This window comes from Sturnira hondurensis, unplaced genomic scaffold (genome assembly GCF_014824575.4).
Source record: "Sturnira hondurensis isolate 20B ecotype Veracruz unplaced genomic scaffold, ASM1482457v3 Scaffold0009776, whole genome shotgun sequence".
In the NCBI taxonomy this organism is placed as follows: Eukaryota; Metazoa; Chordata; class Mammalia; order Chiroptera; family Phyllostomidae; genus Sturnira; species Sturnira hondurensis.
The window spans coordinates 308,708-335,732 of NW_028082407.1; the positions used below are offsets into that span (position 1 = coordinate 308,708).

The window sequence follows — 27,025 nt, forward strand, 5'->3', positions numbered from 1 at the left end:
CTCTTGGTCCCCTCAGAGGCCCTTGGAGAAGTGAGGTGGAGGAAGAAGCCCGGGAGGTCCCGCTGACTTTCAGCTGTGAAATCCCACTCCTGGAACTTGCACACACCTCGGGCGAGCACCGGGAAGCTCACTGGTATCAAGTGCGGGCAGAGGCCGATGCCAGTCTTCCCCGGCTGGCCCAAGTCTCTCCCAAACGGCCTTCAAGTGCGGCGCACTGTCCCCCCTCCGGTCCCGCTCGTTCGGACCCCGAGCAGCACTGGCTGTGTCCTGGCGTCCCAGCACCCGCCACCGCCTCTGGGCACCGCCAGGCAGGGCCTCACGTCCCGGGCCCCGCCACGCGCGCTGACGTGCGCGTCCGCGACGCCGGGCCGGAGCCAGGCCTGTCCCGGCGGGTCGCCGGGCCCCGCCACCCGGCGCGCCCTTCCCACCCGCCGCTGCGCGCCTCTCACCCGTGAGGCCTCCGCCCCTGCGGTGCCCTCGGCGCCGCTGCAGCACGAAGAAGGGGTTGGCCCGTTCCGTCACCCACAGCGCGTTAGCCACCAGCACCTCCTCCGGGCCCAGCCACATCGTGGGCCACTCGCACCCGGCCCGGCCGGACAGGCGGAAACGCTGCGGATGGGCCGAGCGAGAGGGCGGAGCGCACGGCGAGCCAAGCAGGCGGTGCCCCCTGGCGGGCGGCCGGACCGCAGGATGTCGGCCGGGTCCTAGTCGGCCCTCAGCCCCGCCCCGGCACGGCCCCGCCCACGCCGGCCCTCGGCCCCGCCCCCAAGCCCCGCCCGCGCAGACCCCGCCCACGCAGGCCACGTTGCAAGTGTCGCTCACCGGGTGGTGTACACCCTTCCCCCTCCCCCACCTTTGCACTGGCTCCTGTAGCTTCACTCCGGAGGGACGAAGCCCCGGGGTAACAGGCTCTGGCCAGAGTGGCCGGATAAACCGGTTGTGCGGAGAGCAGGGACCCTGGAGTTTGTGAAAACCTGTCTAGGGTTTGGGGTAACAATGTAAAGAAATAGCGTTTGGAGGTACACTTTTGGCTGATTGCGCAGTGCAACCAGTGTGTTAATATTGCAAAGGGCGGCTGGAAAAGGGTTATATTGTAATAATTCTTCGAGTGTTGACACTTGGGCCTAAGACTAGGAGGCCCTCCAGGATCCAAGGACAGCTTGTCAGGAAGCCCCGAGTCTGGCAGTGTCCTCAGAAATCAGTGCAAGGCACTGAGACTGGGTGGCCCTAGGGCCAGGCTGAGGTTCCTGCACAGGCGTGGGCAGGCAGCACCCAGCGCTGGGTTGTGGCCCCTGCTCTCCCAGTGCCAGTCAGTAGGGGTCTGAACACTGACGCTTCCTCCGATAACTCAGCCGGGGCAATAGACATGTATGCAGAGTGGTCTGCGCTAACTAGGGTGTGGGGTCGCCCTGCCGGCCTGAACCTTTCAGGGCCTGGGAGGAGGGCAAAGGGAAGGGGCCCTTTAGAATCACCCTTGGAGGCTTAAGCGAGTTTTGAATTGGGTTTCTGCCCCTGGCATTCAAGAATCCAGTATGACAGGTGTCAATACAAATAGGTGGTTTCATAGTTGAAACCACAGCCAGAGTTATCAAAAGTCTCCTGATATGTTGCTGGAGACTTTGAATGAACTTTCAAGATGCAGAGGCTGGTTTTCTTAAACCCAGGAAGTTTAAACCCATAACATGTCGTTGTGCCTCCAGAATTTGAAAGCACAGGCTCCCGCAGCAGTGAGGCCTGCTAGAGGGTGGTTGGTGGGGTGATAATATGGGTGTAATGATGTAGAGTTTTAATTTGAGCATTTTCCCCAGCATGTCCTATGGTGTGCTTGAGCGTGATAGTGTTATGTGACAGAGCCACAGGCTTATGACTTTGTAATAAAAATGGGCGTTATTTGTGCCAGACCCCTGTACTTGGTGACACTCCCAGAGGAGATGAGTTCTTCGGTTTCAGTTCTTCATTCCAGTGGTTCTCAAACTTGAGCTGCGTCCGTCACCTGAAATGCTTATTAAAGAAGAGCTCGCTGGGCCCCACCTGCCCCACTCGTGCTTCTGAAGTCCCGGACATGAGGTTGGCGCTGCTGACCCAGAGACCAGCATTGGAGAATGATTCTATAAGCAGGGAAAGAATATTTATTGAACACTTAGGATGTGTTAATCTACTTCATTTTCCCTTTCTTTTCTAAGATATAATTCACATCCCATAAAATTTGCCCCTTTAAAGCACCCAGTTCGGTGACTATTATTAGCATCCTCACAAAGTTGTGTGGCCATCACCGTCTCATCCAGAATATTTTCATCACTTCAAAAGAGAAACCCCTTCCCCACCAGCAGTGACCCCCCATTCCCCAGGCCCCTCCACTCCTGGCAGCCACTAGTGTATTTCGGTCCCTCTAGATATGCCCATTCTGGACATGCAATGGAAATACAATCCCATGGTGTGTGGCCTTTGTGTCTGGCTTTTCAGTGGCCCGTTTGAGGCTCACTCTGCTGTAACAGGGGTCAGTGTTCCATTCCGTTTTCCCACTGGCAGTCCAGTGAGTGGACAGGCCACATTTTGTTGGTCTGTTCATCAGTCGGTGGTCATTTGGGCTGTTGCCCCTTGTCAGCTGTTGTGAATAACACTGCTATAGACAGCTGTGCACCAGTTTTGTGTGGGCATGTTTTCAATTCTCTCCGTCAGGTCCCTAGGGGTGGAACTGTTCAGTCATGCAGTGCAGCCACGTTCAACTTTTTGAGGAACTGCCGAGCTGTTCTCTAGACCAGAGCAGCCTCACCATCGCACACTGGCACCGGTGGCGTGTGAGGGTTGCAGTTTCTCGGTGTCTCTTCAGCATTTGTGATTGCCTGTCTCCATGGTTACAGCCCTCCTAGTGGGGGCAAAGTGATGCCGGGCGTGGTCTAGATTTTCAGGTTCCTCATGACTTTGCATGTGCTCAGTGGTCATTCGTGTTTACTCTTTGGAGAAATGTCGACTTACATTCTTTGCCTATTTTAAATTGAGTTTTTTAAAATTGTTGAGTTTTAAGGGGTATTTATGTATTTGGGATACTAGACTTCTTACATCATTTTATTTTTTAAAAATATTTTATTTATTTATTTTTAGAGAGAGGGGACGGGAAGGAGATAGAGAGGGAGAGAAACATCAATGTATGGTTGCCTCTCATGTGTCCCCCACTGGGGACCTGGCCTGCAACCCAGGCATATGCCCTGACTGGGAATCGAACCAGCGACCCTTTGCTTCACAGGCCCGAGCTTAATCCACTGAGCTACACCAGCCAGGGCTTCTTACATCATTTTAAATCACATCTTCGAGGTAGGTATTTTATGGTCCCTATTTGAGAGATGATATACACCAAATCCAGACAGGTGACATGATCTGCCGAGTTCATACTGGTAAGTGGAGGAGGTGGTCCCCTCCTGTGCACACTGCTCCGTCTCCAGCTGTTCTCTGCCTGTGTGGGATATCTGCTGCTTTGTCCCAGCGTCCGCTTCCTCCTTGGCAGCATTTTGACTTTGCTGTGGGAACCACGCCTTAGAACTTCTGTCGCTTGGGGGATGCTGAATGCACTTCCGGGAGGCAGAAGCAGAACCCATGCTGTCCTTGGCCATTGGCACATTCTACCCTGTGACCACAGTGGCTGGTTCGGTGATGACCATGTGCCTCCCAGCAAGCCAGGCAGGGTTAAGGAGATACCATTCTGGCCTGGGTGACCTTCTGGGGAATCAGGCCACTTCTGCTGCTGATGGGGCTTCCGGGTGCTGAGCCTGAGCCTGAAGTTCCCCTGGAGGGGGAAGAGCTAGCAGTGCCCCCTGGTGCTGGGGGCCGAACTGCGCCACGGCCCAGCACAGGCCCCTGGCACTGTCGCTTTTGTGAGCCACGGCTTCCCCTTTTGCTGCAGCCAGTTTTGGTTGGGTTTCTGTGAGTCCTCACCCATACTGGCTGCCACCAACAGTACCCCGTTTGGCAAAGCAGCTTTTTCAGTAGTGTTTTCTAATTTACTATTTTTAAAAAATATTTTATTCAGTGACTTTTTAGAGAGAGGGAAAGAGAGGGAGAAAGAGTGGGAGAGAAACATCATTGCGTGAGAGATACATCAATTGGTTGGTTGCCTCTTGCATGCTTCCCAACTGGGGACCTAGCTCGCAACCCAGGCATGTGCCCTGACTGGGAATCGAACCAGCAACCTTTTGGTTCACGGGCCAGCACTCAATCCATTGAGCCACACCAGCCAGGGCTTTTCAGTCGGTTTTTATTGAAATGGTTATATCAACAAATCCACATACAGGTATACACTACTGGCATATAGGTCTATACCATACAGTTTCACTACTTAATTATACTTACACCAACCATCTGGACCTAGGGGTTGTGCTGCCCAGAACCTCTTAAAGGGCCTAAAAGATCCGACTGCCAAGAAGTCAGCTCACAGTCTAGTGCAGGTGTGTGTTTCAGACAAGGTAATTCCCCTACAGTGAGCCCCCAAATTAAAGTAATGATCAAGTTTGCACCTTGGATCTTTGATATATGTTCCTTCTGGCACAAGCTGGCCAATGGTGGATTAAAATTCAAGCTCATAGTTTCCCTCTCATCACTCAAGGTGGAAGTTAAGCCATTTGCCACATTCAGATATACCCCAGCCACCCCACCCCAAATTGCCCGCGCGCAGTCAGAAAAATAGCTGTGTGCCATCCCCTGAGATACTGAGATACTTGCCACAGTCAGCGGAACGCAGAGTGCGAGGCACCCTTCGAGTAACCCAAGTATGAAAGGGGCGACTTTAATGTTTGATGTGAGTACAAAATCGGCTGTGGGTCAAGAACAATCGTGACATCCATGGCCTAGTGTGGGACCAACTCCTTCTCTTGCACAGGAACAGGGCTGTCCCATGCAGTGACCATGTGTCTCCAGGTCCCCAACAGCACTTTCTAGCTCAAGTGCTTTCCTGTTTCTGAAATCCCACCGGTTGTTTCCCTAGAGCCACTGCTGCCGCTGGGGAGGAGACCCTGCTTCCAGGCGCCTCGACACAGGCTGTCTCTGCCTCTCTCCGGACGGCCTGTGTCCTCTCAGGCTGGGCACCCAGGGAAGCAGCTGAGGCCCCGGAGCACCCGGACTTGGTGACCTGGTTCACACGGCATGTTAGCGGTCGCCGGCTGGCCGGCCTTTCGGCTTGGGAACAGCTTCATGAGCCGAGGGGACTAAACAGCTGGACCTTCCATTTGCCTACCCCACCCCCACTTTCTGTGTTTACAAATATCTTGGCTTAGTACCTCCCAGTCACTAGAAAAGTTCTCTAGTCTCACACAGTGCAGACATGCATGGACTTAGTTGTGGATAAAGGATAATTCTGAAAGCAACTTAAAATTTACTTCGTGTTGGGTTCAATTTGTAAAAATAGCTCAGAACAGTCATCCGTAACTCTTGACTGTTGCCAACAGCTGCAGAGGTTTTCGGGGAGAGAGGGCGATCCCTGCCTGGGGGTCAGGAGCTGAGGAGGGCCTGCCAGGCTTGCCAGATGTGTGGGGAAGAGGACCATCATGGCTGTGAGAATGGCGCCGTCCTGGCCCAGCATGAAAGCAGACTGAGGGCCCTGGGAGCCATGTCCTCCGGGAATAAAGGTCTGTGCAGCCAAGATAAGGGTGCTCACAACACGCTCCAGCCATGGGCTTTTCCAGGAGGAGGTGCCTGGTTTAGGAAGGCGCCACCTGCTGAGCTGGGCCGCTCCCCGGGCTCCTGCACGTGCAGTGTGCCCGCCCCTGGCAGGGGCAGTGCTTTGCTGGGCCTGCGGCCTCTGGGAAAGCCAGTCCTGCCAGAATGCCGGACAGACCTGGGCCCCCCTGACCCTGGCTCTCCAGGGTATCCCTCAGAAGATTCCCTGGGAGAAATGGAGAGCCCGGTACGGAGACCTGAGCATCCCCAGCATGAAATCCCTCTGAAAGTCTAATACTCAAGTTGCAGGAAGTTGTTCTTGTGTTTTTTGTTTGTTGGACAGTATCTTTCTTCTTCCCCAAGTCAGAGTGAATAAAAGAGAAAATGGCATGAGCCAGGGTGAGCTGTGAGAGGGGAAACTCCAGATAAGTCCCAGGTCACTGACTAGGGGCTCCACAAGTCTGGGTGCAGATACAAGGATGTCATCTTTTTGGCAGCTGGGGCTAAGGGTCCCTCTTCCCCTCCAGGGTCCTTGACACTCATGGATGCAGCTTCAGAAAACACCAGTGACTTCCATTCTGTGTCTGCTGGGGACCCACCAGTCTCTCTTCTCTGAGACTCAGTTTGTTGGGATCGCCTAGGACAGACACCCTGAAGGAAGAGGGCAAACCTCAAACTGGACCAACATCTTGGAGGAGTCCATGGCCACAAGGGGGCTCCTGACCCCGCCTCAGCACCCCCTCACCCAGGCCTTGGAGAGATGGGTGTGTGCTGGGAACCTGGGGGAGAAACTCTGCTTGCAGCCGTGCCAGGGATGCAGAGCTCCACGCAGGCGCAGCATAGGCACCTCCGCTGCTGGCCGGTCCTTTGGTGCATTATCTGCTGTGACCTACGGAAGGCTTTTCCAGTCCTGCTGGAGGGGCCCAACCACGGGGGTCCAGGGGTGGTGCATGAACATGCACACTTGGCACTCACTATTGGGCCAGTGGGCTTTGAAACAATTTACCAATGCAACCAAAAAAAAAAAAAAAAAGAGGCAAAACTAGACACACCTCACTGGTAACAACTGCCCTCAACAGGGAAGGTGCTGATTTTAAACGGCGGGTGTCGCAATGGTCACCCTCACTTGCGTGTGGGGCTGGGAGCAAATGCTGAGCATGATCTCCACTGTTTTGCTGGGAGGTGAGGGCCAGCTGCTCTGCCTCTGGCCCAGAGTGGCCTGAGCACCACCTTTCTTGAAAAGGGAAACTACACTCCGAGTATTTCCTCCATCCACTGCTGTCAGCAGCTCCTCCTGTCCTTCCAGGCCCACTGACAACCTCCCCAGGGCCTCAGCGTAGGTCCCTGGGCGATTGCCCAGCTCTGGCTTCCACCACCATCTGAAGTAGGGGTGCCCTGGGCCTGGCCACACTCTCACTCTGGGGCTCTGGCTTGAGTGTGTGGGAAGGGGAGTCTGTGTACGTACTGTGTGTGTGAGAGAGAGGAAGGGTGGAGGCTTGGGGCACCCAAGTGACCGCAACCACACGAGGCTACCTTGGCAGGATAGGTGACAGGTACATTTAAAACAGCTTCCCAGGAAATCTGATGCCCAGAGGGGCCGCAGCCTGCTCTGCCCCCTGCCCCACGCTCCTGCTGGAGACCCTGAGCTGCATCTGCCTGCCCCCCTAGGGGCCCTGCCAGCCTCAGACCACAGGTGCCCTCAAGGGGCACCATGAACCCCTGGGTCCCATGAACACCCACCCCGTCACCCGCTTCAGTCTGGTGGCTCCCTCCTTTTCCACGTTCAGTCAGATGCCAGCCTGGGGCCCACCAGTGAAGTTTTCTGCTCTGCCTGACCCTGAAGGCAGGCTGCAGCACCCAGGTACCCCCCTGCTCACTCTCCCAACAGATTTGGGCCCTCCCCACAGCAAAGCTCCCCTGCCTAGCAAGTGACACCTGCACCTTTGCCCTCTCAAGCCCCCTTAGGTGCCTTCCCTGGAGGGGTTGTGTTCCCAGCACCTCAGGTGCTCTAGGCCGCACTGTGCCCTCTGCCTGCGCCCCAGGACCCCCCTCTTCACGGCCTTCCCTCATCTCATCTGGTCTCACATCCCAGCTGGGCTGGAGTGGGCCGGTTTCTTGGAACAGCCAGTCTTAACCCTCGCAGGGTCTACCTGAGCGCCGAGTGTCCATGTCCTGCACACACTGAGACCCTGGTCAAGGTCTGCTGACCAAATCAGTCTGGTGATCCTGCCCGTTCCCTTCTAAACCCTACTTTCTGGAAACCGGTTTTTGTTTCCTGACCGTTACCAACAGCGCCCCTTGTCAGGCGGCTGGACGGTAACACCGCCACCTTGCTTTCCCACAGCAGAAACGCTGCAGGGCAGAGGCTGATGGCGAGGCAATGGCTTGATTTCTTTAGTTAAGCCCAGTTTCGTTTTGCATGTAGATCAAGGAAAGAACTGGATGTGAGGGGTTACAAAAGCATGAGAAGAACATGTGAAGCCCACAGGAAACAGCCAGCTGGTTGAATTTAGTAATCTCATTTTGTTGAAACCCTTTGTGAACACGGTTTGGAAGCTGGGCTCTTGCAGGCACCGGGGCGGCTGGCAGGTGTCCGGGGAGGCGCCTGGTGGACGGTGTCTGAGCCCAGCCAGAGTGGGGCAGGGAGGGAGTCTTTCTTTTCAAGTGGGGTTCACCAGTCTCTGCAGGGGTTTTTTAACCACCTCGCGGTGGAACCTGTCTCCCCGTGAGGAGGCCGAAGCAGGCAGCCCTGGGCGGACACGTTGCCCACTACCATGGCCGCCACTGGGCTGCCCCAGGCCTGGCCCTCCTCGCGCGAACAGCAGGGTCGCTTTCTGGCCGGCCACCTCTCCTCTTCCCCCGAAATAACAGGAAAGGAAGGACATGGGACGTTCTTCCCTTAGGAAGTTAAAAATCACCAAACGGTAGGCATTTGCATATTAGCTTCACAACCCAACTCCCCGCTGGTCCAGACCCCGGTCCACGTGCACCCTGTGGTCCCGCTGACGTTTCCGCACCCGCTGGGCCTGGCTCAGAGCAGTCTTCATCCAGTCCCCAGCACATCCCCCCAAACAGCCAGAGTCATCATGCGTTTCCTGGCAATACCCACTGTGGCTGGGAGATGGGCAGCTACGGTGATACTCATGCAAGGAGGGAAAAGCGCCTCTCCGAACCCCCGACCACGCCTGTCCGGCCAGTTAACTCTGCGGCCGGGACTCGAGCTGCTCCCAGGCAGGAGTGCCCGAGCGGGGGTGTCTCCTCACGCTCCCGGAAAGCAGCCCCGCCAGGGCCCCGGGGTGGCCGGCCGGCGGAAGACCTCCCCTGGGCACAGCTGCCAGAAAGAGACAAATCGTGCCCCCTCGCTGCTCCCCAAGCGTGTGACCTTCACGGAGAAGTTACTGTCCCTCCTGCCAAAGGCAGGGAGCTATGTGGCCGAACAGGAGCAAGGCCCCGCTCCCAGGGAAAGGGTGTCGAGCGGGGCTCCGAAGCGCAGTTCTGCGTGGACTCCCTGGAAGAAGTGCCTGCGTACTTATTCTACAGGGAACGCGTGCCCTGGATTTGCCAGAAATGCCAATGTTATGTCAGTAAGTGGGTTTTGGGGGCCTGAATTTTAAATTTCTTCTCAAGCTATTTCATTTTTTTTTTTTCAGTAAAAGAATGTCCCGAGTAACATTTAATTCAATTGCTAGTGTAAGACTGCGCAGGTCCAAAGAAAACACTCCGCTGGGACAAGAGTTCCGGTTCCGGCAAGGTGGGGACCACGTGGTCAGAACCCGCCCTCCGCCCCATGGGCGGGCGTGCCCAGTGCGTGTGCAGTCTGGAGGCCGTGTGGATAGCTGAGTTGAATCTCCACGACACCAGTGGCAGATGTGTCTCTGAACAGTGCTCTCTTGAAACTGTTTTTTTATAAAAAATATTTTTATAGTTCAAAGACTATAAAAAGAAAATAAAAGCCCTTTGGTTAAAGGCTAAAACAGAAAGCTGCCAAGACCTTCAACATCTGCACCGTTCCAGCCTCCTTTGATTAAAAACCCTGCAGGCTGCGGCCAGTCTGTGTCTCGGGGTTCTGTTCCGGCACAGCCACGTCTGGGGCGCCTTGGCCACAGACCGGGAGCAGAGATGCTGTTAAAGAGAAGCCAGTGCATATGGAAAAGGGCAAGGGTTCCCCTCAAACTTCTGTCCGACAGAGTTGATGAAAACAGCGAGGTGGGGACACCCGGGGCTGTGTGGTTTGCGTGGGTTGCACCCTCAACTGATGGAGACAGGTTTCCATTCTCCTAACAAGAACCAGAGGGCCCACGCACATTCACAATTTGCTGCGGCTTAGATCACTAGGAGACACATGTTGAACTAGGGTGTGTCCTTGAGCAAAAAAAGTGCTCAGATTTGTTTCATAAATTTGCTCATCATGGTTCCGTACTGGGATTACCCTTCAGAAACACAATTCTTGTGATGCTAACTTGATGTTGTCCTGGGTGTGCCCTGCGCTGGCTGCCACCGTGTTCGGTAAGCTCCCGTACCTTCTCCACGCTGACACTGAGGCTGGCAGGATGGCACTGGGCTGACCCAGCGAAGCCTTATGTGGGTGCTCATCTGGTGTCTCACAGCAGGGAGGTGGCGTGATCTACTCAAGAAAGCACTCGGAACCATTTTGCATTTGACGCCCACTGGCTGTCACCCTGAGATCATTTCCAGGCTGGCCTCCTGGGTGCCATGTCCCCACATGCCTCAGTGGTGCCCAGCTGATAAGCCCACAGGTCTCAGGGAAAGACCTTTGGTGTGTCGCTGGTGACACAAGCACGCATCGCCTTATGTCACACTCTGTGACAATGTGGACAACTGCCGACCCTGCACAGTGCACCTGCAGCCCCATCTCGATGTCCTGGGTGGTCAGTCTCGGGAGGGACAAAAGGCAAGGCCTCGGAGGAACTTTAGAAAGAGGCCCTTTGATGGGAAATAGAACGAGAGACAGGAAAGCACAGAGTGGGTCACGCAGCAAGAACTTGTGCCCACGTAGGTGAGAAGCGTGCCCGGGGTGTCAGTATGCGTCGTACGTGGGGAGCACAAAAGTATTAAAAAGGCCAACATTGCCCTGACACAGACAGCATGGGATTATTCAGAGAGGGCTTGAGATGCAAGATTAACCCCTGGGCCACCTCTTCTCTGCAAATAGCCAGGCTTGTCAGGGCCCATGTTCAGTGGTCAGCTCTGGGCGGGTTTTTGGTGCCACCAGGTCACTTGGGCAATAAAGCTGTCCTCAGAGCCTCGCCTTTGCAATTTAACCCCGAGCCCCAACCTGAGCTTGGAAAGCGCTGCCATTCTTCCGAAACGGACGCTGACAGAAGAGTACACATTAAGAAAGGTGATCATAAATCAAATCACAAAAGAGGTGAGCCCAGACGGCCCATTTAAAAAAATCAGGTTTTGTTTTCATCGTACGTGTCCAAGGAAGGCTCGAGCGTGGAGAATGCACTTTCATACACCAGACTCCGAGGGGACAAGGAGCTCCGATGGAAGAAGTGACCACCTGGAAAAGGAACAAGAAAAAGACTTACTAGGTCGTGGGGCTCATACTGCCCCATGGCTCAGAGGAGAGAGGGTTGGTTATCTCGGAAGCATCACATTTGCTCAAATGCCTGTCTCTATTTGGGGCTCTTTTCATGAGGGAAATGAAAGGAATTCAGGCAACCTTCAATTGAAGCACACTTTAAACACGGACATTCCAATGTTTGGGTTCTCAAAAGATTAACCACTGGAGCTCTTCAGAGCAAAAGCCTCCAGGTGCTCCTACAAGGCCTCCACTTGCAAATGTGAAGACTGCTGCCTAGCAGCTCACAGTCCCTTCCCGTCTGAGCCTGGGGTGGAGGGCGCTCTGAGCCCCTCCATGGCCGGGCGCACTGAGGCTGTGACTTTGACGCTCTGACAGAGTTTTTATTTATATCAAAATTATACCTTCAGTGGTTCAGATAGTTAACCCCACATGCACTGAAGCCACTAATCTGCAGCTTGCCTTTTCCAGAGGCAGCCGCTCTGGGCAACTCGTGGCACAGGCCTCCATTCTCGGAAGGATGGGCCTGTGGCAACGCTCCCCGATGTCTTCAGCAATAGAACTTACTACTGGACCCCCACTCTGGGGTTTTCCCCCCATCTCCCCCTTAGCCACATCCATAGACTTTTCCATTGCCCCAACATACTCACACTTGTATTTTGATACGAAAATTTAGTGTTTACATTATTTGATTATTTGTGCTATTCAGAGCTAAGCCACATTTACAGTCCATTTTCTGAATAACTACGTTTTGTTTTACAGCTTTATAGGGGCATAACTGGCGTACAACAAAATGCACATATTTAAAATGTATAGTTTGACAAGTTTTGACCCATATTCACATCCCTGAAACATCACTGGAATCAAGACAACCAACAAACAACAACAAAAAAGAAGTATTAGAAAATAAAAAGCCCTGGCTGGTATAGCTCAGTGGATTGAGCACGGGCCTGTGAAGCAAAGGGTCGCTGGTTCAATTCCCAGTTGGGGCACATGCCTGGGTTGCAGGCCAGGTCCCCAGTGGAGGGCACGTGAGAGACAACCACACATTGAGGTTTCTCTCCCACTCTTTCTCCTTCCCTTCCCCTCTCTCTAAAAATAAATAAATAAAATATTTTAAAAAAAGAAAATAAAAAGACAGCGAACATGAATCCCGAAACTTCCTAGTGACTCGTATTTCTTCCCCTTTTTCCCACCTCTTCCTACCCCCAGATAAATGCAGGTGAGTTTGCATCTTGCTAGAATTTTCTTTAAGTGGAATCATCGGCTCATCTACTGGCTCTTATGAGTAAATCTACTACGAATGTGGGCGCACGGGTCTGACCTCTGTGCCCCTCAGGGGATGCCCAGCAGCGAGAGGCTGTGGAGGCGCACGCCACCGTTTCTGCCGAGCACCCCGCCAGCCATGTGGGGTCCCCCTTAGCACCTCCCCAGCACCTAGACACTCCGTGTTGGGCGCACCAGCCCCAGCGGGACTCCCTGTGGCGTCAGAGTGCAGCTCCCTGATACCCAGCACCTTCTGCTGTGCTCGTCAACCCATCGCGCATGTGTTGTGAAAAGCATTTTGTTCAAATTGTTGCCCATTTAAAACAGTGGGTTGTCTTCCTATTGCTGAGTTGTAAGAATTTAAAAAATACATATGTTCTGGACACAATTCCTTTGTTTTGGAAATATTTTCTCTTATTCTGTGTATTGCCTCTTTATTTTCGTAACAATGCCCTCTGAATAGTGAAAGTTTTACATTTTGGTAAGATCTGATCCATTGATTTTTCCTTCTGCAGTGGGTGTTCTGTGTGGGAGTAAAGGATCTTGCTAATGCCAAGGGCAATAAGATTATTCTCCTGTGGCTTCATCCAGAAGTTTATAGCTTTAGCTCTCACATTTAGAGAAACTGCTGCGAATAAATTTTTGTGTGTGGTGGGAAATAAGGATCGAAGTGCATGGTTTTGCCTATGGGCACGTTCAGTAATTTCAGCATCATTTGTTTAAAGGGCTATCCTTTCCCCTTTGAGCTGCTTGGCACCTGGGTGGCCCATCTCCTGCTCGTGGAGGCACGGCTCTTCTGGGGCACTCTCCTTTGCTCCAGGAATCTGTTTGCCTGCCTTGCGCTGTCTTGATTACTGCAGCTTTCATTGCCAAAGTTGTCCATCTTGTCTTGGTTTCTATTAAATTATTTTAAAGTCCATGTCTGAATTTCCAATATTTGTATTTTTTGTGGACCTATTTCTATTCTTTGTTTTTTCCCCCTTTTTTGGTTATTTGGCCTCCTGGTATTTCTGCTATTTTTTGTTTTTCTTTTATTATTCTTTATTAAATTACAGTTGACATACAATAGTATATGACTTCCAGGTGTCAACACAGTGAGTCTACATTCACATCCCTTTACAGTACGATCACAGTTAAGTCTATTGTCATCTGTCACAATACAAAGTTATGATATCATTGATTATATTCCCTGTGCTCTACATTATATCCCATGACATTTACTTTGTAACCAGAAGCTTGCACTGCTTTTTGCCCTTCAGTTTTTCACTCCCTCTCCCACTCCGCATTCTCTGGCAACCGTCAGCATCCATTCTTGGTATCTGGTGGGTGGGCTGAAAAGTTCCTTTGGTTTTGTCAGTACAATGGCTGTAGCAGGGCTCAGTTGTTTGTCTTTAACTTCCTTCAAAATAATGTTGTTAGACTGTGTTGTGACAGCTGTCATATCGGCATGTGTTAAAAAAAAACCAACCTTATCAGAATTGGTGAATTTGACTTCTGGCCAAGATGGAGGTGTAGGTAGACATATTGTGACTCCTCACACAACCAAAAGAAGGACAACAACTTTAAAACAAAAAAATAACCAGAACTGCCAGAAAATCAAACTATGGAAGTCTGACAACTAAGGAGTTGAAGAAGAAACATTCATTCGGATAGGTAGGAGGGGCGGAGATAGGCAGCCCAGGCAAAGAGGACTTGAAGCAGGATGGTAGCTGGTGGACTGGGTGGTCCCATATTTGTGTGCAGATAAACTGGGAGGAACAACTGGGGAGTGAGCTAGACTGAGCAATCTAGGATTCCAGTATGGGAAAATAAAGTCTCAAAACCTGTGACTGAAAAAACCTGTGGGTGTTGGAGCAGTGGGAGAAACTCCCAGCCTCACAAGAGAGTCCATTGGAGAGACCCCTGGGTCCTAGAACGTACACAAACCCACACATCCAGGAATCAGCACCGGAAGGGCCCAATTTGCTTTTGGGTAGCAGACGAAGTGACTGAGAGCCAGTGGAGAGGTGAGCAAGTGGCACTGTTCCCTCTCAGACCTCCCCCAAGTACAGCGTCACAATGCAGCCAAGTGGGTTGCTCCACCCTGGTGAACATCTAAGGCTCTGCCCCTCATATATAACAGGTGTGCGGAGACAAAAAAAATATGGCCCCAATGAAAGAACAGATCAAAGCTCCCCTCCCCCAAAATACAGCTAAGTAGTGAAGAGATAGCCAATCTATTAAATGCACAGTTCAAAATACTGGTAATCAGGATGCTCACAGAAATGGTTGAGTATGGTCACAAAATTGAGGAAAAAGTGAAGGCTATAAAAAGTGAAGTAAAGGTAAATGCACAGGGAGCAGCACACCCCAAAATGTATTTTTTGACGATCCAACAAAAAAAAACCCCAACAGGTATAATTTTGACTTGTTCACACTGGACAGCTATTGTGTTGGCTGTTGTCATTTTTTTAGTTTGACAATCTAAGGGAAAAGAGGTCAGTGCCCCTGACTCCTTGTCAGGTGGTGTGTGTCTAAAACATTCCTGCTGCGCACGGTTGAGAGCCACTGTCCCAGGGCATCAACAATTCCACTGGGATGAGGCTCCAGGGGTCCACCCAGCTCTCCGAATGAGGGCTGCTGGCCCGGTCCGGGGCCCCTTCCTCTGCCCCGTTTAGTGCAACCGCAGCCCGTTACAGATAAATGGGTATAGAACACTTGCTCCCACGCAAGGGCTTTGTCCTACTACATTGAGCCACAGGATGTGTGTATGTACACACACACACACACACACACACACACAGAGCCTGTGGCTCAATGGTGGCTGCACTGATTGAAAAGCGACAGGTGAACAGAATTTTCACAAAAAGCTTTCCTCACGTAAAACTGGAGGTGAGACGCCTTTCCAAGAGCCCTTTCAAAGGGCTGCATGAGACCCCGCCTGGTCCGGGGAGCCCTGTGCCTCCACGAAGGTGGATGAGTGTGTGCTGGGCAATCACGGGACCAAGAGCGTGCAGGAGGACACCACAGCACCGCAGCAGAGCCGGGCCTTCTTGGGGTTGAGGGGCGCCAAGCCTGGGAAGGGCGTGCATGCATCCTGCTTTTTGGGTCGCCCATCTTTTCATGCCAGAAAGGAAGAAACCACGTCACTGGGCACCCACCCTCATGCCAGGCTCCTGCTCAAACCGCATGGCCCTGTGTGCTGCTACTGTTCCTTCGCTCCCAATGGCGAGACACCGAGGACTCCCAGTCCGGGCGCCCACACGCGTTTGGACATGCAGAGCGCGCCAGCCTGCGGCCCCGTGAATTTAGCTGCTGGGGGGTGAGTGCTCACAGCAAATTGAATGGAATGCCAATTCAATTTGCTCCAGACTGACAGCTATCAGACAGCAGGTGGGGGGGGCTGCGTGGAAAAGGTCAAGGGACTGAAACAAAACTTCATACACACAGACAACAGCACAGTGATCACCAGAGGGAAGAGGGCTGGGGGATAAACTGTGATGGAAGGAGACTTGACTGGGGGTGGTGAGCACACACCGCAATACGCAGATGCTGCATCACAGAATTGTATATTGGAGACCTGTATAATTCTCTTATCTGATGTTGCCCCAATCCGTTCAACAGGAAAATGCAGTGTGTTCTGCCCAGATTGAGGCCTGCTGGACCTGCACAGGAGCGTCCGCAACGTGCGCCACTGCGGCTCGCTGTCCTGGCTGCTCGTGCATGGTGGTACTGGAGAGGGTTCCAGAAGGTGCCCAGGTCAGGCCCATCACACCTCCCAGCCTTCCACAGGGTGCATTCACACCCTCTAGACAACAAGCCCCCAAAGCGGGAGGGGCAGGCTGCAGGTAGCACCCATTTGAGGGGTGCTGAGGCTCAGGCTGGCCCACGCTAGCAGCTCCGCCTGCTGGGCGGTGACGCGCAAGCACGTGACCCAGAGCATGTGACCCAGAGAGCCGCTAGCCGCCCCCGCTCCCCGCACCCCCCCCCCCCCCAGCCGCTGCCAGCGTACTTGTCCTTAACGCTGCACGGTGACTTGAGGGGTCCTTCTGACATGACCGGAACACTTTATTTTTTGCCTTTACAAACTACCCCACATCCCTAGGATGTGACCCCTGACAATTTGTGAAGCAGGTGGCCAAAGTGCAGCACTAGAAACGCATTTTCACGGCTTGAAGAGAAAGCAGTGTTCTGTGCCTCTGGATGGCAAGCGGTTCTTCCCTGCTCCCGCTTGCGACCGGACCCTTCTTCCTGGGCGCAGGGGAAGGGGGCGGCCCCGAAAACCCTTCCCCGTGAACAGCTAGGCAGGACCAGCGGACATCTTCCTCGGAAGGAGCTCGTAGGAAAGCCTTGAAGAACACAAGAGTGCAGGGATGGTGTGACATTTGCACGTGCTAGACTTCGTCTCAGTGTCTCGAAGCCGCTGCAGGGATTGGCTGGGCGATGCTGCCGACACAGCGACACAGCCCCCGGCCCCTGCACCCCTGGGCTCACCTCCCTCTTCCCCGCCGTCCCCGAGCCTGCTGTCTGCACCTGTTTTCTGGTGGCTCTGCGGAGAGGACAGGACCTCCGCAACAAGACCTGCAAACATCTCGTTCTCCGCTGTCCTGCTGCCAGGGCTGGGCCGGGGCCGAGGGCTTCCCGGGGGCCGCCTTCCCTATGGGTTTCGAGAATTTTCCTCCCCTCACTCGCCCATTGTGTCCATCCTATGTCTTGTCCCTGAGCTTGTAGTTACGGGGGCTGCCGAGCTGCCACGCTCTCCACCAGTGCCCCTCCCTGCTTCCTTCATGACCCCATTCTTTCCATTCCAGGCGCTAGTCTGCGTCAGTCACTCCTTCGGAGCCTGTCAGGCCTCCTCTCATGGTCCCCACGGGAGCGCCCAGCAGTGCCCCCCAGCGTCCCGTTCCAGTCCTAACCCAAGGCCTTCAAGCTTCACAGCGCACCCTCCCATCATGCTTTGCACACGAGGGTCCCGTGGTCAGCGCCCCGCACAGCCTATCCTGCCACCCACTGAGCTTCCCTACATCGTGCATGGCCTGGGGCTAGGGTGCAGAGCCCAGGGCCCGCCGCGGACACTTCCCAGCGCTGCAGCTTTGGGAAGTTATCACATGTCCCTAAACCCGTGTCTTCGTCTGTCAAGTGTGGCTAGTAGTAGCAGGGCTGGTGCGAGAGGCAGATGAGCTAATGTGCACAGAGCGCTCAGGAGAGGGCCTGCCACACAGCAAACACCATGTGCCAGCTAGTGTTACTGTGGTCCTCGATTTAGTGAAACTGTGTGTGTGTGTGTGTGTGTGCGTGCGCAGAGGAAGAGGGCACCTCAAAGAGCTCCCTCTGTTCATTTTGCTGTCACACACACAAATATAAAACACAAACACACAAACTGTGCTTGTGTGCAATGCTCTGCCCTGACATTGTTCCGTCGGTTCACTTCCCCGATTTTTCTCTGAGACTCTGAATTCTTATTTTTTTAAAACATTTTATTTCTATTTTTAGAGAGAGGAGAAGGGATGGAGAAAGAGAGGGAGAGAAACATCAATGTGTGGTTGCCTCTCATTCACGCCCTACTGAGGACCTGGCCTGCAACCCAGGTATGTGCCCTAACTAGGAATTGGACGGGCAACACTTTGGTTTATAGGCCTGCAGTCAATCCACTGAGCCACACCAGCCAGGGTGTGAGACTCTGAATTCTTTAGGGTGACAACTGTGCACCATTTAGCAAAGGCTGGCTCCCATTTCCAGGCTGGAGGGTAGCCACCCTAGGAACACTGGCCCTAGGTTACCCAGGTTTCCTTTCTGACTTTGCCACTAATAGGTTCAGGGCAATGACTAAGTGACTTGAGCAATTGGGAGAGAGGGCTCAGCTGTGTGCTCTCACTGAGATGCACCCACACGTGAAGCTCCCCTGCCTGGACACAGCGGGAACTAGCACAGCACTGCGGTGCTTGCACATGGGGCTGCCCCACTGGAAGGAGCAGGGCATTGCGATGTGCACACTCAGCAGCCTGCCCAGACCCAGCTCAGGAAACAGACAATTAAAGCAACAGGGCACAGCACATGCACACTGGGCAGCCTCACTGGGATCAGAAGAGCAAGGAAGCGTGCACACGCCAGGATGCCCAGCCCGGAACCCACTCCTCTGGCAAGGCCACACACCACGCACCCACATGCACCCACCCTGACTAGCATTAGCCTGCCAAAACCATTTGGCACACAGGCTACACAGAGACCACTTTTGCAAAATTGGGAGAGAGAGCTATTTCATCTAACACATAGGAACAAAGAAAGTCAAACAAAAATGGGGAGACAAGAATATTCTCTCAATCAAGACACAAAAAAAATAGCTGGAGGAAAAAAGCTGATGAAACAGTAAGTAATTTGCCTGATAAAGAATTTAAGGAAATAGTCACAAGGATGCTCAACAAACTGGGAGAGCAGAGTACAGGGCCTCGGAGAGCGCTTCAACAAAGAGCCAATCAGGGGTGAGAAAGACAATGACTGAACTGAAAACTACATCCGAAGGGATTAGAAGAAGGGCAGGAAGTATCTTTGAAGAAATAATGACTGAAAACTTTCCTAACTTGGGGAAGCAAACAGATATCCAGGTCCAGGAAGCACCGAGTTCCAACAAGATAACCTCAAAAGAGACTCACACCAAGACATACAGTAATTAAAATGGCAAAAGCTGAAGGGAAAAAAGCAAGTTTGAAGGTCACGAGAAGGAAACAAGTCACAGACAGAGAAAGTCTCACAAAGCTGTCAGCTGAGTTCTCAGCAGCCGCCTTACGGGCCAGCAGGGAGCGCCAGAGGGACCGCAAGTGCTGAAGGAAGGGAACCTGCGCCCCAGAACGTGCGGCCTGGCAAGGTTGTTACTGCTCAGAACTGAAGGAGAGACAAAGAGTTTCCCAGATAAGAAAAAACGGGAGGACTCCATCACCATGAAACCAGCTTTATGAGAAATGTTAAAGGGTCTTCTTCGTGAAGAAGAGAAAAGGCCACAATGAGAGAGAAGGATATACAGGAAAGAAAAGAATCTCTCTGTCAAAGACAGATTTATATACAACAAACACAGTAGGTTCGCACTTGAAAAACTAATAGGAAGGTTCAAAGACAAAAGTTACGAAACTAACTATAATAGAGAATATACAAAGCAAAAAGATATTGACCATGTATCAGCTTAAAACAGACTGCTATATATATCTACATATATGTAAAAACTATATAGAGAGATGGATATATATGAACCTCATGGTAACCACAAACCAAAACCTACAAAAATACACAAAAAATAAAGAGAGGAACCCAAACAAAACACTAAGGAAAATCTGCAGAACAAAAGGAAAGGAATCAAAAGAAAGGAACAAAGAACAACAAAAACAGCCAAAAAACACTGAACAAAATGTCAATAAGCACATAGCTGTCAATTATTACTTTATTTTTGTTGTGGTTTTCTTTTTTTTTTTTAATCCTCACCCGAGGGAATGCTTATTGATTTTAGAGACAGGGAAGGGTGGGAGAGAGAGAGAGAAACATTGATTGGTTACCTTTTGTGCACACCCCAACCAGACACCAATCAGCACCCTAGGTGTGTGCCCTGACCAGGGAATTGAAGCCACAACCCTTTAGTTCATGGGATGATGCTCCAACCATCTGAGCCACACTGGCCAGGGCTCAATTATTACTTTAAATGTAAATGAACTAATACTGCAGTCAAGAGAGAGAGGGTGGCTGAATGGATAAAAAACAAGACCCCTCTATATGCTGCTTCTGAGAGACTCACTTTCATAGGTGTCCGACCTGTGCCCTGAGGGCTGCATACAGCCCAGGATGGCTATGAATGTGGTCCAGCACAAAACTGTAAATTTACTCAAAATTTTTGCTCATCAGTTTTTGTTAGTGTTTGTGTATTTAATGTGCGGCCCAAGACAACTGTTCTACTTCAATGAGGCCCAGAGACGCCAAAGGGTTGGGCAGCCCTGCAAGAAGCACAGAGTGAGAGTGATGGGGTGGAGAAAGAAATTCCATGCAAATTGAAATAGAAAGAAAGCTGGGGTAGCAATATGCCTATCGGGCAAGGCAGACTTCAAATTAAACACCATAGAAGGAGACAAAAAGGACATTACATAATGATAAAGCAGTTAATCCAAGTAGGGGACACACAGGTAACAAATATCTACATGCCTAGCGTAGGTGCCAGTATTAATGGACATAAAGGCAGAAGTTAGCATGAACACTATGATAGTTGGAAACCTTAATACTCCCCTTACCTCAGTTGATAGGTCAGGTCATTCACACAAAAAATTAATAAGGGGAAAATGGCTTTAAAGGTCACACTCGAGCAGACTGACTTAACAGACATTCAAGTAACATTTCATCCCCAAACTGCAGATTATATGTTTTTCTGAAATGTACATAGAACAGTTTTTGGAGAGATCACATATTAGGTCACTAAACAAGCCTCAAATTTAATAAGATTACATCAAGAATATTTTCTGACCACAATGGCACAAAACTAGAAATCAGCTACAAGAGGAAAACTGGGAAAACACAATTATGTGAAGATTAAAAAACATGCTACTAAACAACCAATGGATCAAAAAGGAAATTAAACAGGAAACCAAAAACCTCCTGAGACAACCCCCCCAACCAAAACTTTCCAAAATGTATGGGATGCAGCAAAAGCAGTTGAAAGAGAGAAGTCTATAGCTGTAAAGGCCTGACTCTAGAAACAGGAAAATCCCAAATTAACCACACCACCCAACTCCACACCTAAAGGAACTAGAAAAAGAACAAAACCCAAAATAAGCAGAAGGGAGAAAATAATAAAGATCAGAAACTACAAAACAGAGACGAAAAAAACCAATAGAACAGATCAATAAAGTAAGAGCTGGTTCTTTGAAAAGATAAATAACACTGACAAACCTCTAGCAAGACTCTTCAAGAAAAAAGAGAGAGCTTGAATAAATAAAATTAGAAATGAAAGAGGAGAGATTACAATCAACACCACAGAAATACAAAGGATCGTTAAAGGATACTATGAACATCAAATTGGACAACTGAAATAGATACATTTCTAACAACACACAACATTCCAGGCCTAAATCAGGAACAAACAGAAAACTTGAAGAGACCAATAACTTGCTATGAAACTGAAGCAATAAAAAAAACTCCCCCCAAACAAAAGCCCAGGATCAGTCAGCTTCACAAGTGAGTTCTACCAAACATTTAAAAAAGAATTAGTACCCATCTTTCTCAAACTATTCCAGAAAATTGAAGAGGAAGGAAGGCTTCTATACTCATTCTACAAGAATAGCATTAACCTGATATCAAATGCAGGTCAAAAAAAGAGAATTACAGGCCAATATCGCTGATGAACAAAGATGCAAAAATTCTCAACAAAATACCAGCAAACCCAATTCAACAATACATTTAAAAGACCATATACCATACACAAGTGGGATTTATACCAGGGATGCAGGGACAGTTCAATTCCTCAAAACAATGTGATACATCATGTCAACAAAATCAAAGATAAAAACCACACAATCATCTCAAGAGATGCAGAAAAAGCATCTGACAAAATTCAACATTCATCTATGATAAAAATTCTCAAAAATGTGGGTACAGAAGAAACTTACCTAAAATGATAAAGGCCATACATGACAATCCCACAATTAATATGACACTTAATGGTAAAAACGGAAAGCTTTTCCTCTAAGATTAGGAACAACACAAGGATGCCATGTCTCACCACTCTCATTCAACACTCTGAAAGTCCTAGCCAAAGCTATCAGACAAGAAAATAAAATAAAAGGCATATAAGTTGGAAAAAAAGAAGTCAAACTGTCACTATTTGCAGGTAGCATGATACTATATATAGAAAACTCTAAGAAATCCACTAAAAAATTAACAGAATTAATAAATGATTTGGTAAAGTAGCAGGATACAAAATTAATATACAGAAATCTGTCACATCTTTATACACTAATAATGAATGGATCAGAGGAGAAATTATAAAAACAATTTCATTTATAATTGCATCTAAAATAATAAAATACCAGGAATAAACTTAATGAAGGAGGTGAAAGACCTGGGTTCTGAAAACGGTTAAGATGCTGAAGAAAAAATGAAGAGGACACAAATAAATGGAAGGAGACACTGTGCTCCTGGACTGGAAGGATTAATGTTAAAATGACCATACTATCCAAAGCAATCTACAGGTTAAATGTAATCCCTATCAAAATACCAATGTCATTTTTCACAGAAGTATAACAAATAATGGTAAAATTTGTATAAAATCACAGAAGACCACAAATAGTTTATACAATCTTGAGAAAGAAGAATGAAGTTATAGATATGAGGCTACCAGATTTGAAACTACCTAAAAGCTGTAATAATCAAAACAGTATTGTCACGGCACAAAAACAGACAGATAGATCAATGGAACAGAAGAGAGAGCCCAGAAATAAACCGTTGCTCATAAGGTCAATTAATCGAAGACAAGGGAGGCGAGAATACACAAAAGAGAAACAATAGTTTCTTCAACAAGTGGTGTTGGGAAAACTAGACAGACACATACAAAAAAATATAAATAAAACTGGACCACTCTCTAACACCATATTCAAAAATAAACTCTACATGAATTAAAGATTTAAATGTAAGACCTGAAACCATAAAACTTCTAGAAGAAAACATAGGTAGTTAACTATCTGACATCAATATATCTTTATGGATATGTCCCCTTGAGCAAGAGAAATGAAAGCAAAAATAAATAAATGGGAAGTTATTGTGTTAAAAAGCACCTGCACAGGGAAGGACACCATCCACAAAGCAGAAAGACAACCGACCGAATGGAGATATATTCGCCAATGACACATCTGATAAGGGACCAATATCCAAAGTATATAAGGAACTCATACAATTTAACACACACACACACACAAACAATTTGGAATAAAAAAAGGGCAGAGTACCCGAATAGACATTTCTGTGAAGAGGACATGCAGATGACCAATGGACATACGAAAAAATGCTCAAAGTCACTAATCATCAGAGAAATGCAAATCAAAAGCAAAATGAGACACCACCTCACACCTGTCAGAATGGCTGTCATCAATAAATCAACAAACAACTGTTGGTGAGGATGTGGAGAAACTGGAACCCTTGTACATTGCTAGTGGGAATGTGCAATTGTACACTGCTTTGGAGAATAGTTTGTTAATTTTCAACAATTTAAACTTGGAGTTACCCTATGATGCAATGATTCCTCTCCTAGAAATGTACCAAGACAACTGAAAAAGTATGTTCACAAATGTTTATACTAGCATTATTTGCGATAGTCAAAAGGTGGAAACAACCAACATCAATCCCTGGCTGACTGATGAACAAAATATGATACAAGACTTCCAGTCAAGATGGTGGCATAGATAAACACAGCTTGCCTCCTTGCACAACCACATCAAAATTATAATTAAATTACAGAACCACCATCACTCAGAACTGTCAGAAATCAACTTGAATGGAAGTCCAACAAGTACAGAATTAAAGAAACTACATTCATCCAGTCTGGTAGGAGGGGCAGAGACCCAGAATGGGCTGGTCCCAAATCCACATGTGGTGGATAAAAATTCAGGAGGGCTATCTCAGGAGCGAGGAGTCCTAGCCCCACATCAGGGCCCCCAGCCCAGGATTCCAGTGCCAGGAAGATAAATCCCCATAACTCCTGGCTGCAAAAACCAGCAGGGATTGAGTTGGTGGGAGAAACTTCTGGAGCCCCAAGCAGTTCCTCTTAAAGAACCAACACATAGATGTGCTCAGACTCACTCTCTTTGAGCTCTGGGGTAATAGATTGAAAGGCACCAGTGGCATCCAGAGAGGAAATAAACTTTCTGGCATGAAGATGGGAGCTAGGGGACAGCTTTCTCCCTGAGAGAAAGGTGGCAGAAGCCACTGCCCCCTTTCTTTTTTTTAAAAAATATTTTATTTATTTATCTTTTTAGAGGGGAAGGGAAGGAGAGAGGAAAGAAACATCAATGTATGGTTGCTTCTTGTGCATCCCCTGCAGGGAACTGGCCCCTGCAGGAAACTGGCCTGCAACCCAAGCATGTGCCCTGACTGGGAATCGAACCAGGATCATCTGGTTCGCAGGCCCACACTCAATCCACTGAGCTACACCAGCCAGGGCTCCACTGCCCCCTTTCTGAACCCTCCCCACACAGAGCTACAGGGCCCGCAGGTGGGTGCCATATCTGGTTCCATTAACCTGTCTAAACTGTTTGCCCACCCTGGAGATCCCCTGAGGCTCTGTCCCACCCAATTTACAGCTCTTAAGAGTGGCTTTTACATATGAATGGCTGGTCCTGGCTCAAGCTTCACAACTTCCTAAATCCCTTCAAACAAGCAATAGCAGGCCTCAGTGAACCCCTAGAACCCCTGTATCTCTTGCTAAGTGGTCCCAAGCATAGCACTGGCAGCAGCCAGCCTAGGTTCACAGTGTGGCTTCTCCTGGGAATCTCCAAGCCCGGCCCAAGTAGCAGCCATCAGTAGACTGCTTTATAGCTCATGTAGGGTAGCCATGGGCAAAACACAGGGGCTGACCTTGGCCTGCACTACCCAGGAAACCCCAAGGGATTATAATGCACCCAGTGGACAGCTACAGACCACATCGGAGAACCATCGCCGATGGTCCTGCACAGTTGATCTTCCAGGGAGTGCAGAGATTGGTGGTCACAGCCAGTCCTTATAGCTGACTGGCCCAGATAAATCCTTCCCATTGACCTGCCAATGGCAAACAAGGATCAACCTCAAGAGGAGGGTGTACTCAGGTCATACAAAGGGCACACCCTGAGTACCCAGAGATACTAGGACCCCTGGGTGATAGGGGAGGCTGTGCCACTGGACCCTATGTGTCACCTACTATAATAGGCCACACTACCAAGACAAGGAGTCACAGCAGCTCTACTTTATACATAGAAACGGAGAGGCTTCCAAAATGAGGAGAGAAAGAAGCATGGCCCAAATGAAAGACTAGATCAAAACCTCAGGAAAAGAGCTAAACAAAATGGAGATAAGCAATCTCTCAGGTGCAGAGTTCAAAATGCTGGTTATAAGGATGCTCAAGGAACTTAGTGGGGACCTCAGCAGCATAAAAAAGATCCAATCAGAAATGAAGGATATGGTAATTAAAATAAAGAAGAATTTACAGGGAAACAACAGTAGAGTGGATGAAGCCGAGAATCAAATCAATAATTCGGAACACGAGGAAGCAAAAAACAACCAATCACAACAACCAGAAGAAAAAAGAATCGAAAAAAACCAAGGATAGTGGAAGGAGCCTGTGGGACAAGTTCAAGAGGTCCAACATTTGCTTCATAGGTATGCCTGAGGAGAAGAGAAAGAGCACAAAATTGGAAATCTATTTGAAAAAATAATTTTAAAAAACTTCCTTAATTTGGTGAAGGAAACAGCCCTGCCAGTCCAGGAGGCACAGAGAGGGCCAAACAAGATGGATGCAAAGAGGCCCACTCCACGAATTGTCATAATTAAAATACTAAAGACTAAAGATAAAGGGAAAATCTTAAAAGCAGCAACAGAAAAGCAGATAGTTACGTACTGGGGAGTTCCCAGAAGACTGTCAGCTGATTTCTCAAAAGAAACTTTGCAGGTTAGAAGGGATTAGCAAGAAACATTCAAAGTCATGAAAAGCAGGAACTACACCCCAGACTGCTCTTCCCAGCAAAGCTCTCATTTAGAATGGAAGGGCAGATAAAGAGCTTCCCAGACAAGAAAAAACTAAAGGAGTTCATCATCACCAAACCATTACTATATGAAATGTTAAAGGGACTTATTTAAGAAAAAGAAGAGCAAAACTATGAACAATAAAATGGAAATAAATACATATCTATCAGATGAATCTGAAAAACAAACTGAGCAAACAAGAACAGACAGGATCATGGATAGGGAAAGCCTTTTGATGGTTGCCTGATGGGAGGGGTGTCGGGGGGAATGGGTGAAGAGGAGAGGGGATTAAGCAGCAGAAATAGGTAGTTACAGAACAGCCACGGGGATGTACAGTGCATCACAGGAAATGCAGTAGCTGAAGAACTCACAGGCATGACCCAGGGACAGGAACAATGGTGGGGGGACTGCCTGAGGCAGTGGAGGGTACTGGGTGGAGGGGAGAAAAGGGGAAAACTGAGACAACTGTAATAGCATAATCAATAAAATATAATAGAAAAAAACAAAACCAAAATGTGGTACATCTGTATAGTGCAATATGATGCAGCCACAAAAAAGAATGAAGTATGACACATGCTACACTGTGGATGATCCTCGAAAACATTAGCTTGACACAAAAGGCCGTGCACTGTATGATCCGATTCAGATCAAATCCACAGGGACGCAAGTGGCCTCTGAGCAGCAGGTGGATGGGGCAGGAGGTGCTAAAGGGTACGGACTTCATTTTGGGGGGTGAAAATGCTCTGGGGTTGGAGTTGTGACGGTTGCACAACCTTGTGAATACACTAAACCCCCTGAAATGGCTTTTCCTTCAAATTGGTACATTTTATGGCATGTGAATAAAATACAAAG

At 49.4% G+C, this 27,025-nt stretch overlaps 2 protein-coding genes across 3 annotated transcripts in view; both read right to left on the minus strand.

The window, feature by feature from the left end:
- Positions 1–709, minus strand: part of TBC1D9B (TBC1 domain family member 9B) — a 32,401-nt gene extending 31,692 nt beyond the window's left edge. Inside the window, exon 1 of one of the 2 annotated variants that reach the window (XM_037058018.1) lies at positions 450–709. In XM_037058018.1, the coding sequence (XP_036913913.1) occupies positions 450–567 (118 nt within the window). In that variant the 5' untranslated portion in view covers positions 568–709. The remainder of the gene's footprint in view (positions 1–449) is intronic. The other variant, XM_037058019.1, reaches the window with a different exon arrangement.
- Positions 710–4,232: 3,523 nt separating this feature from the next.
- Positions 4,233–27,025, minus strand: part of RNF130 (ring finger protein 130) — a 99,462-nt gene continuing 76,669 nt past the window's right edge. Inside the window, exon 8 of the mRNA XM_037058026.1 lies at positions 4,233–11,173. Coding sequence (XP_036913921.1) covers positions 11,064–11,173 — 110 coding nt within the window. The 3' untranslated portion in view covers positions 4,233–11,063. The remainder of the gene's footprint in view (positions 11,174–27,025) is intronic.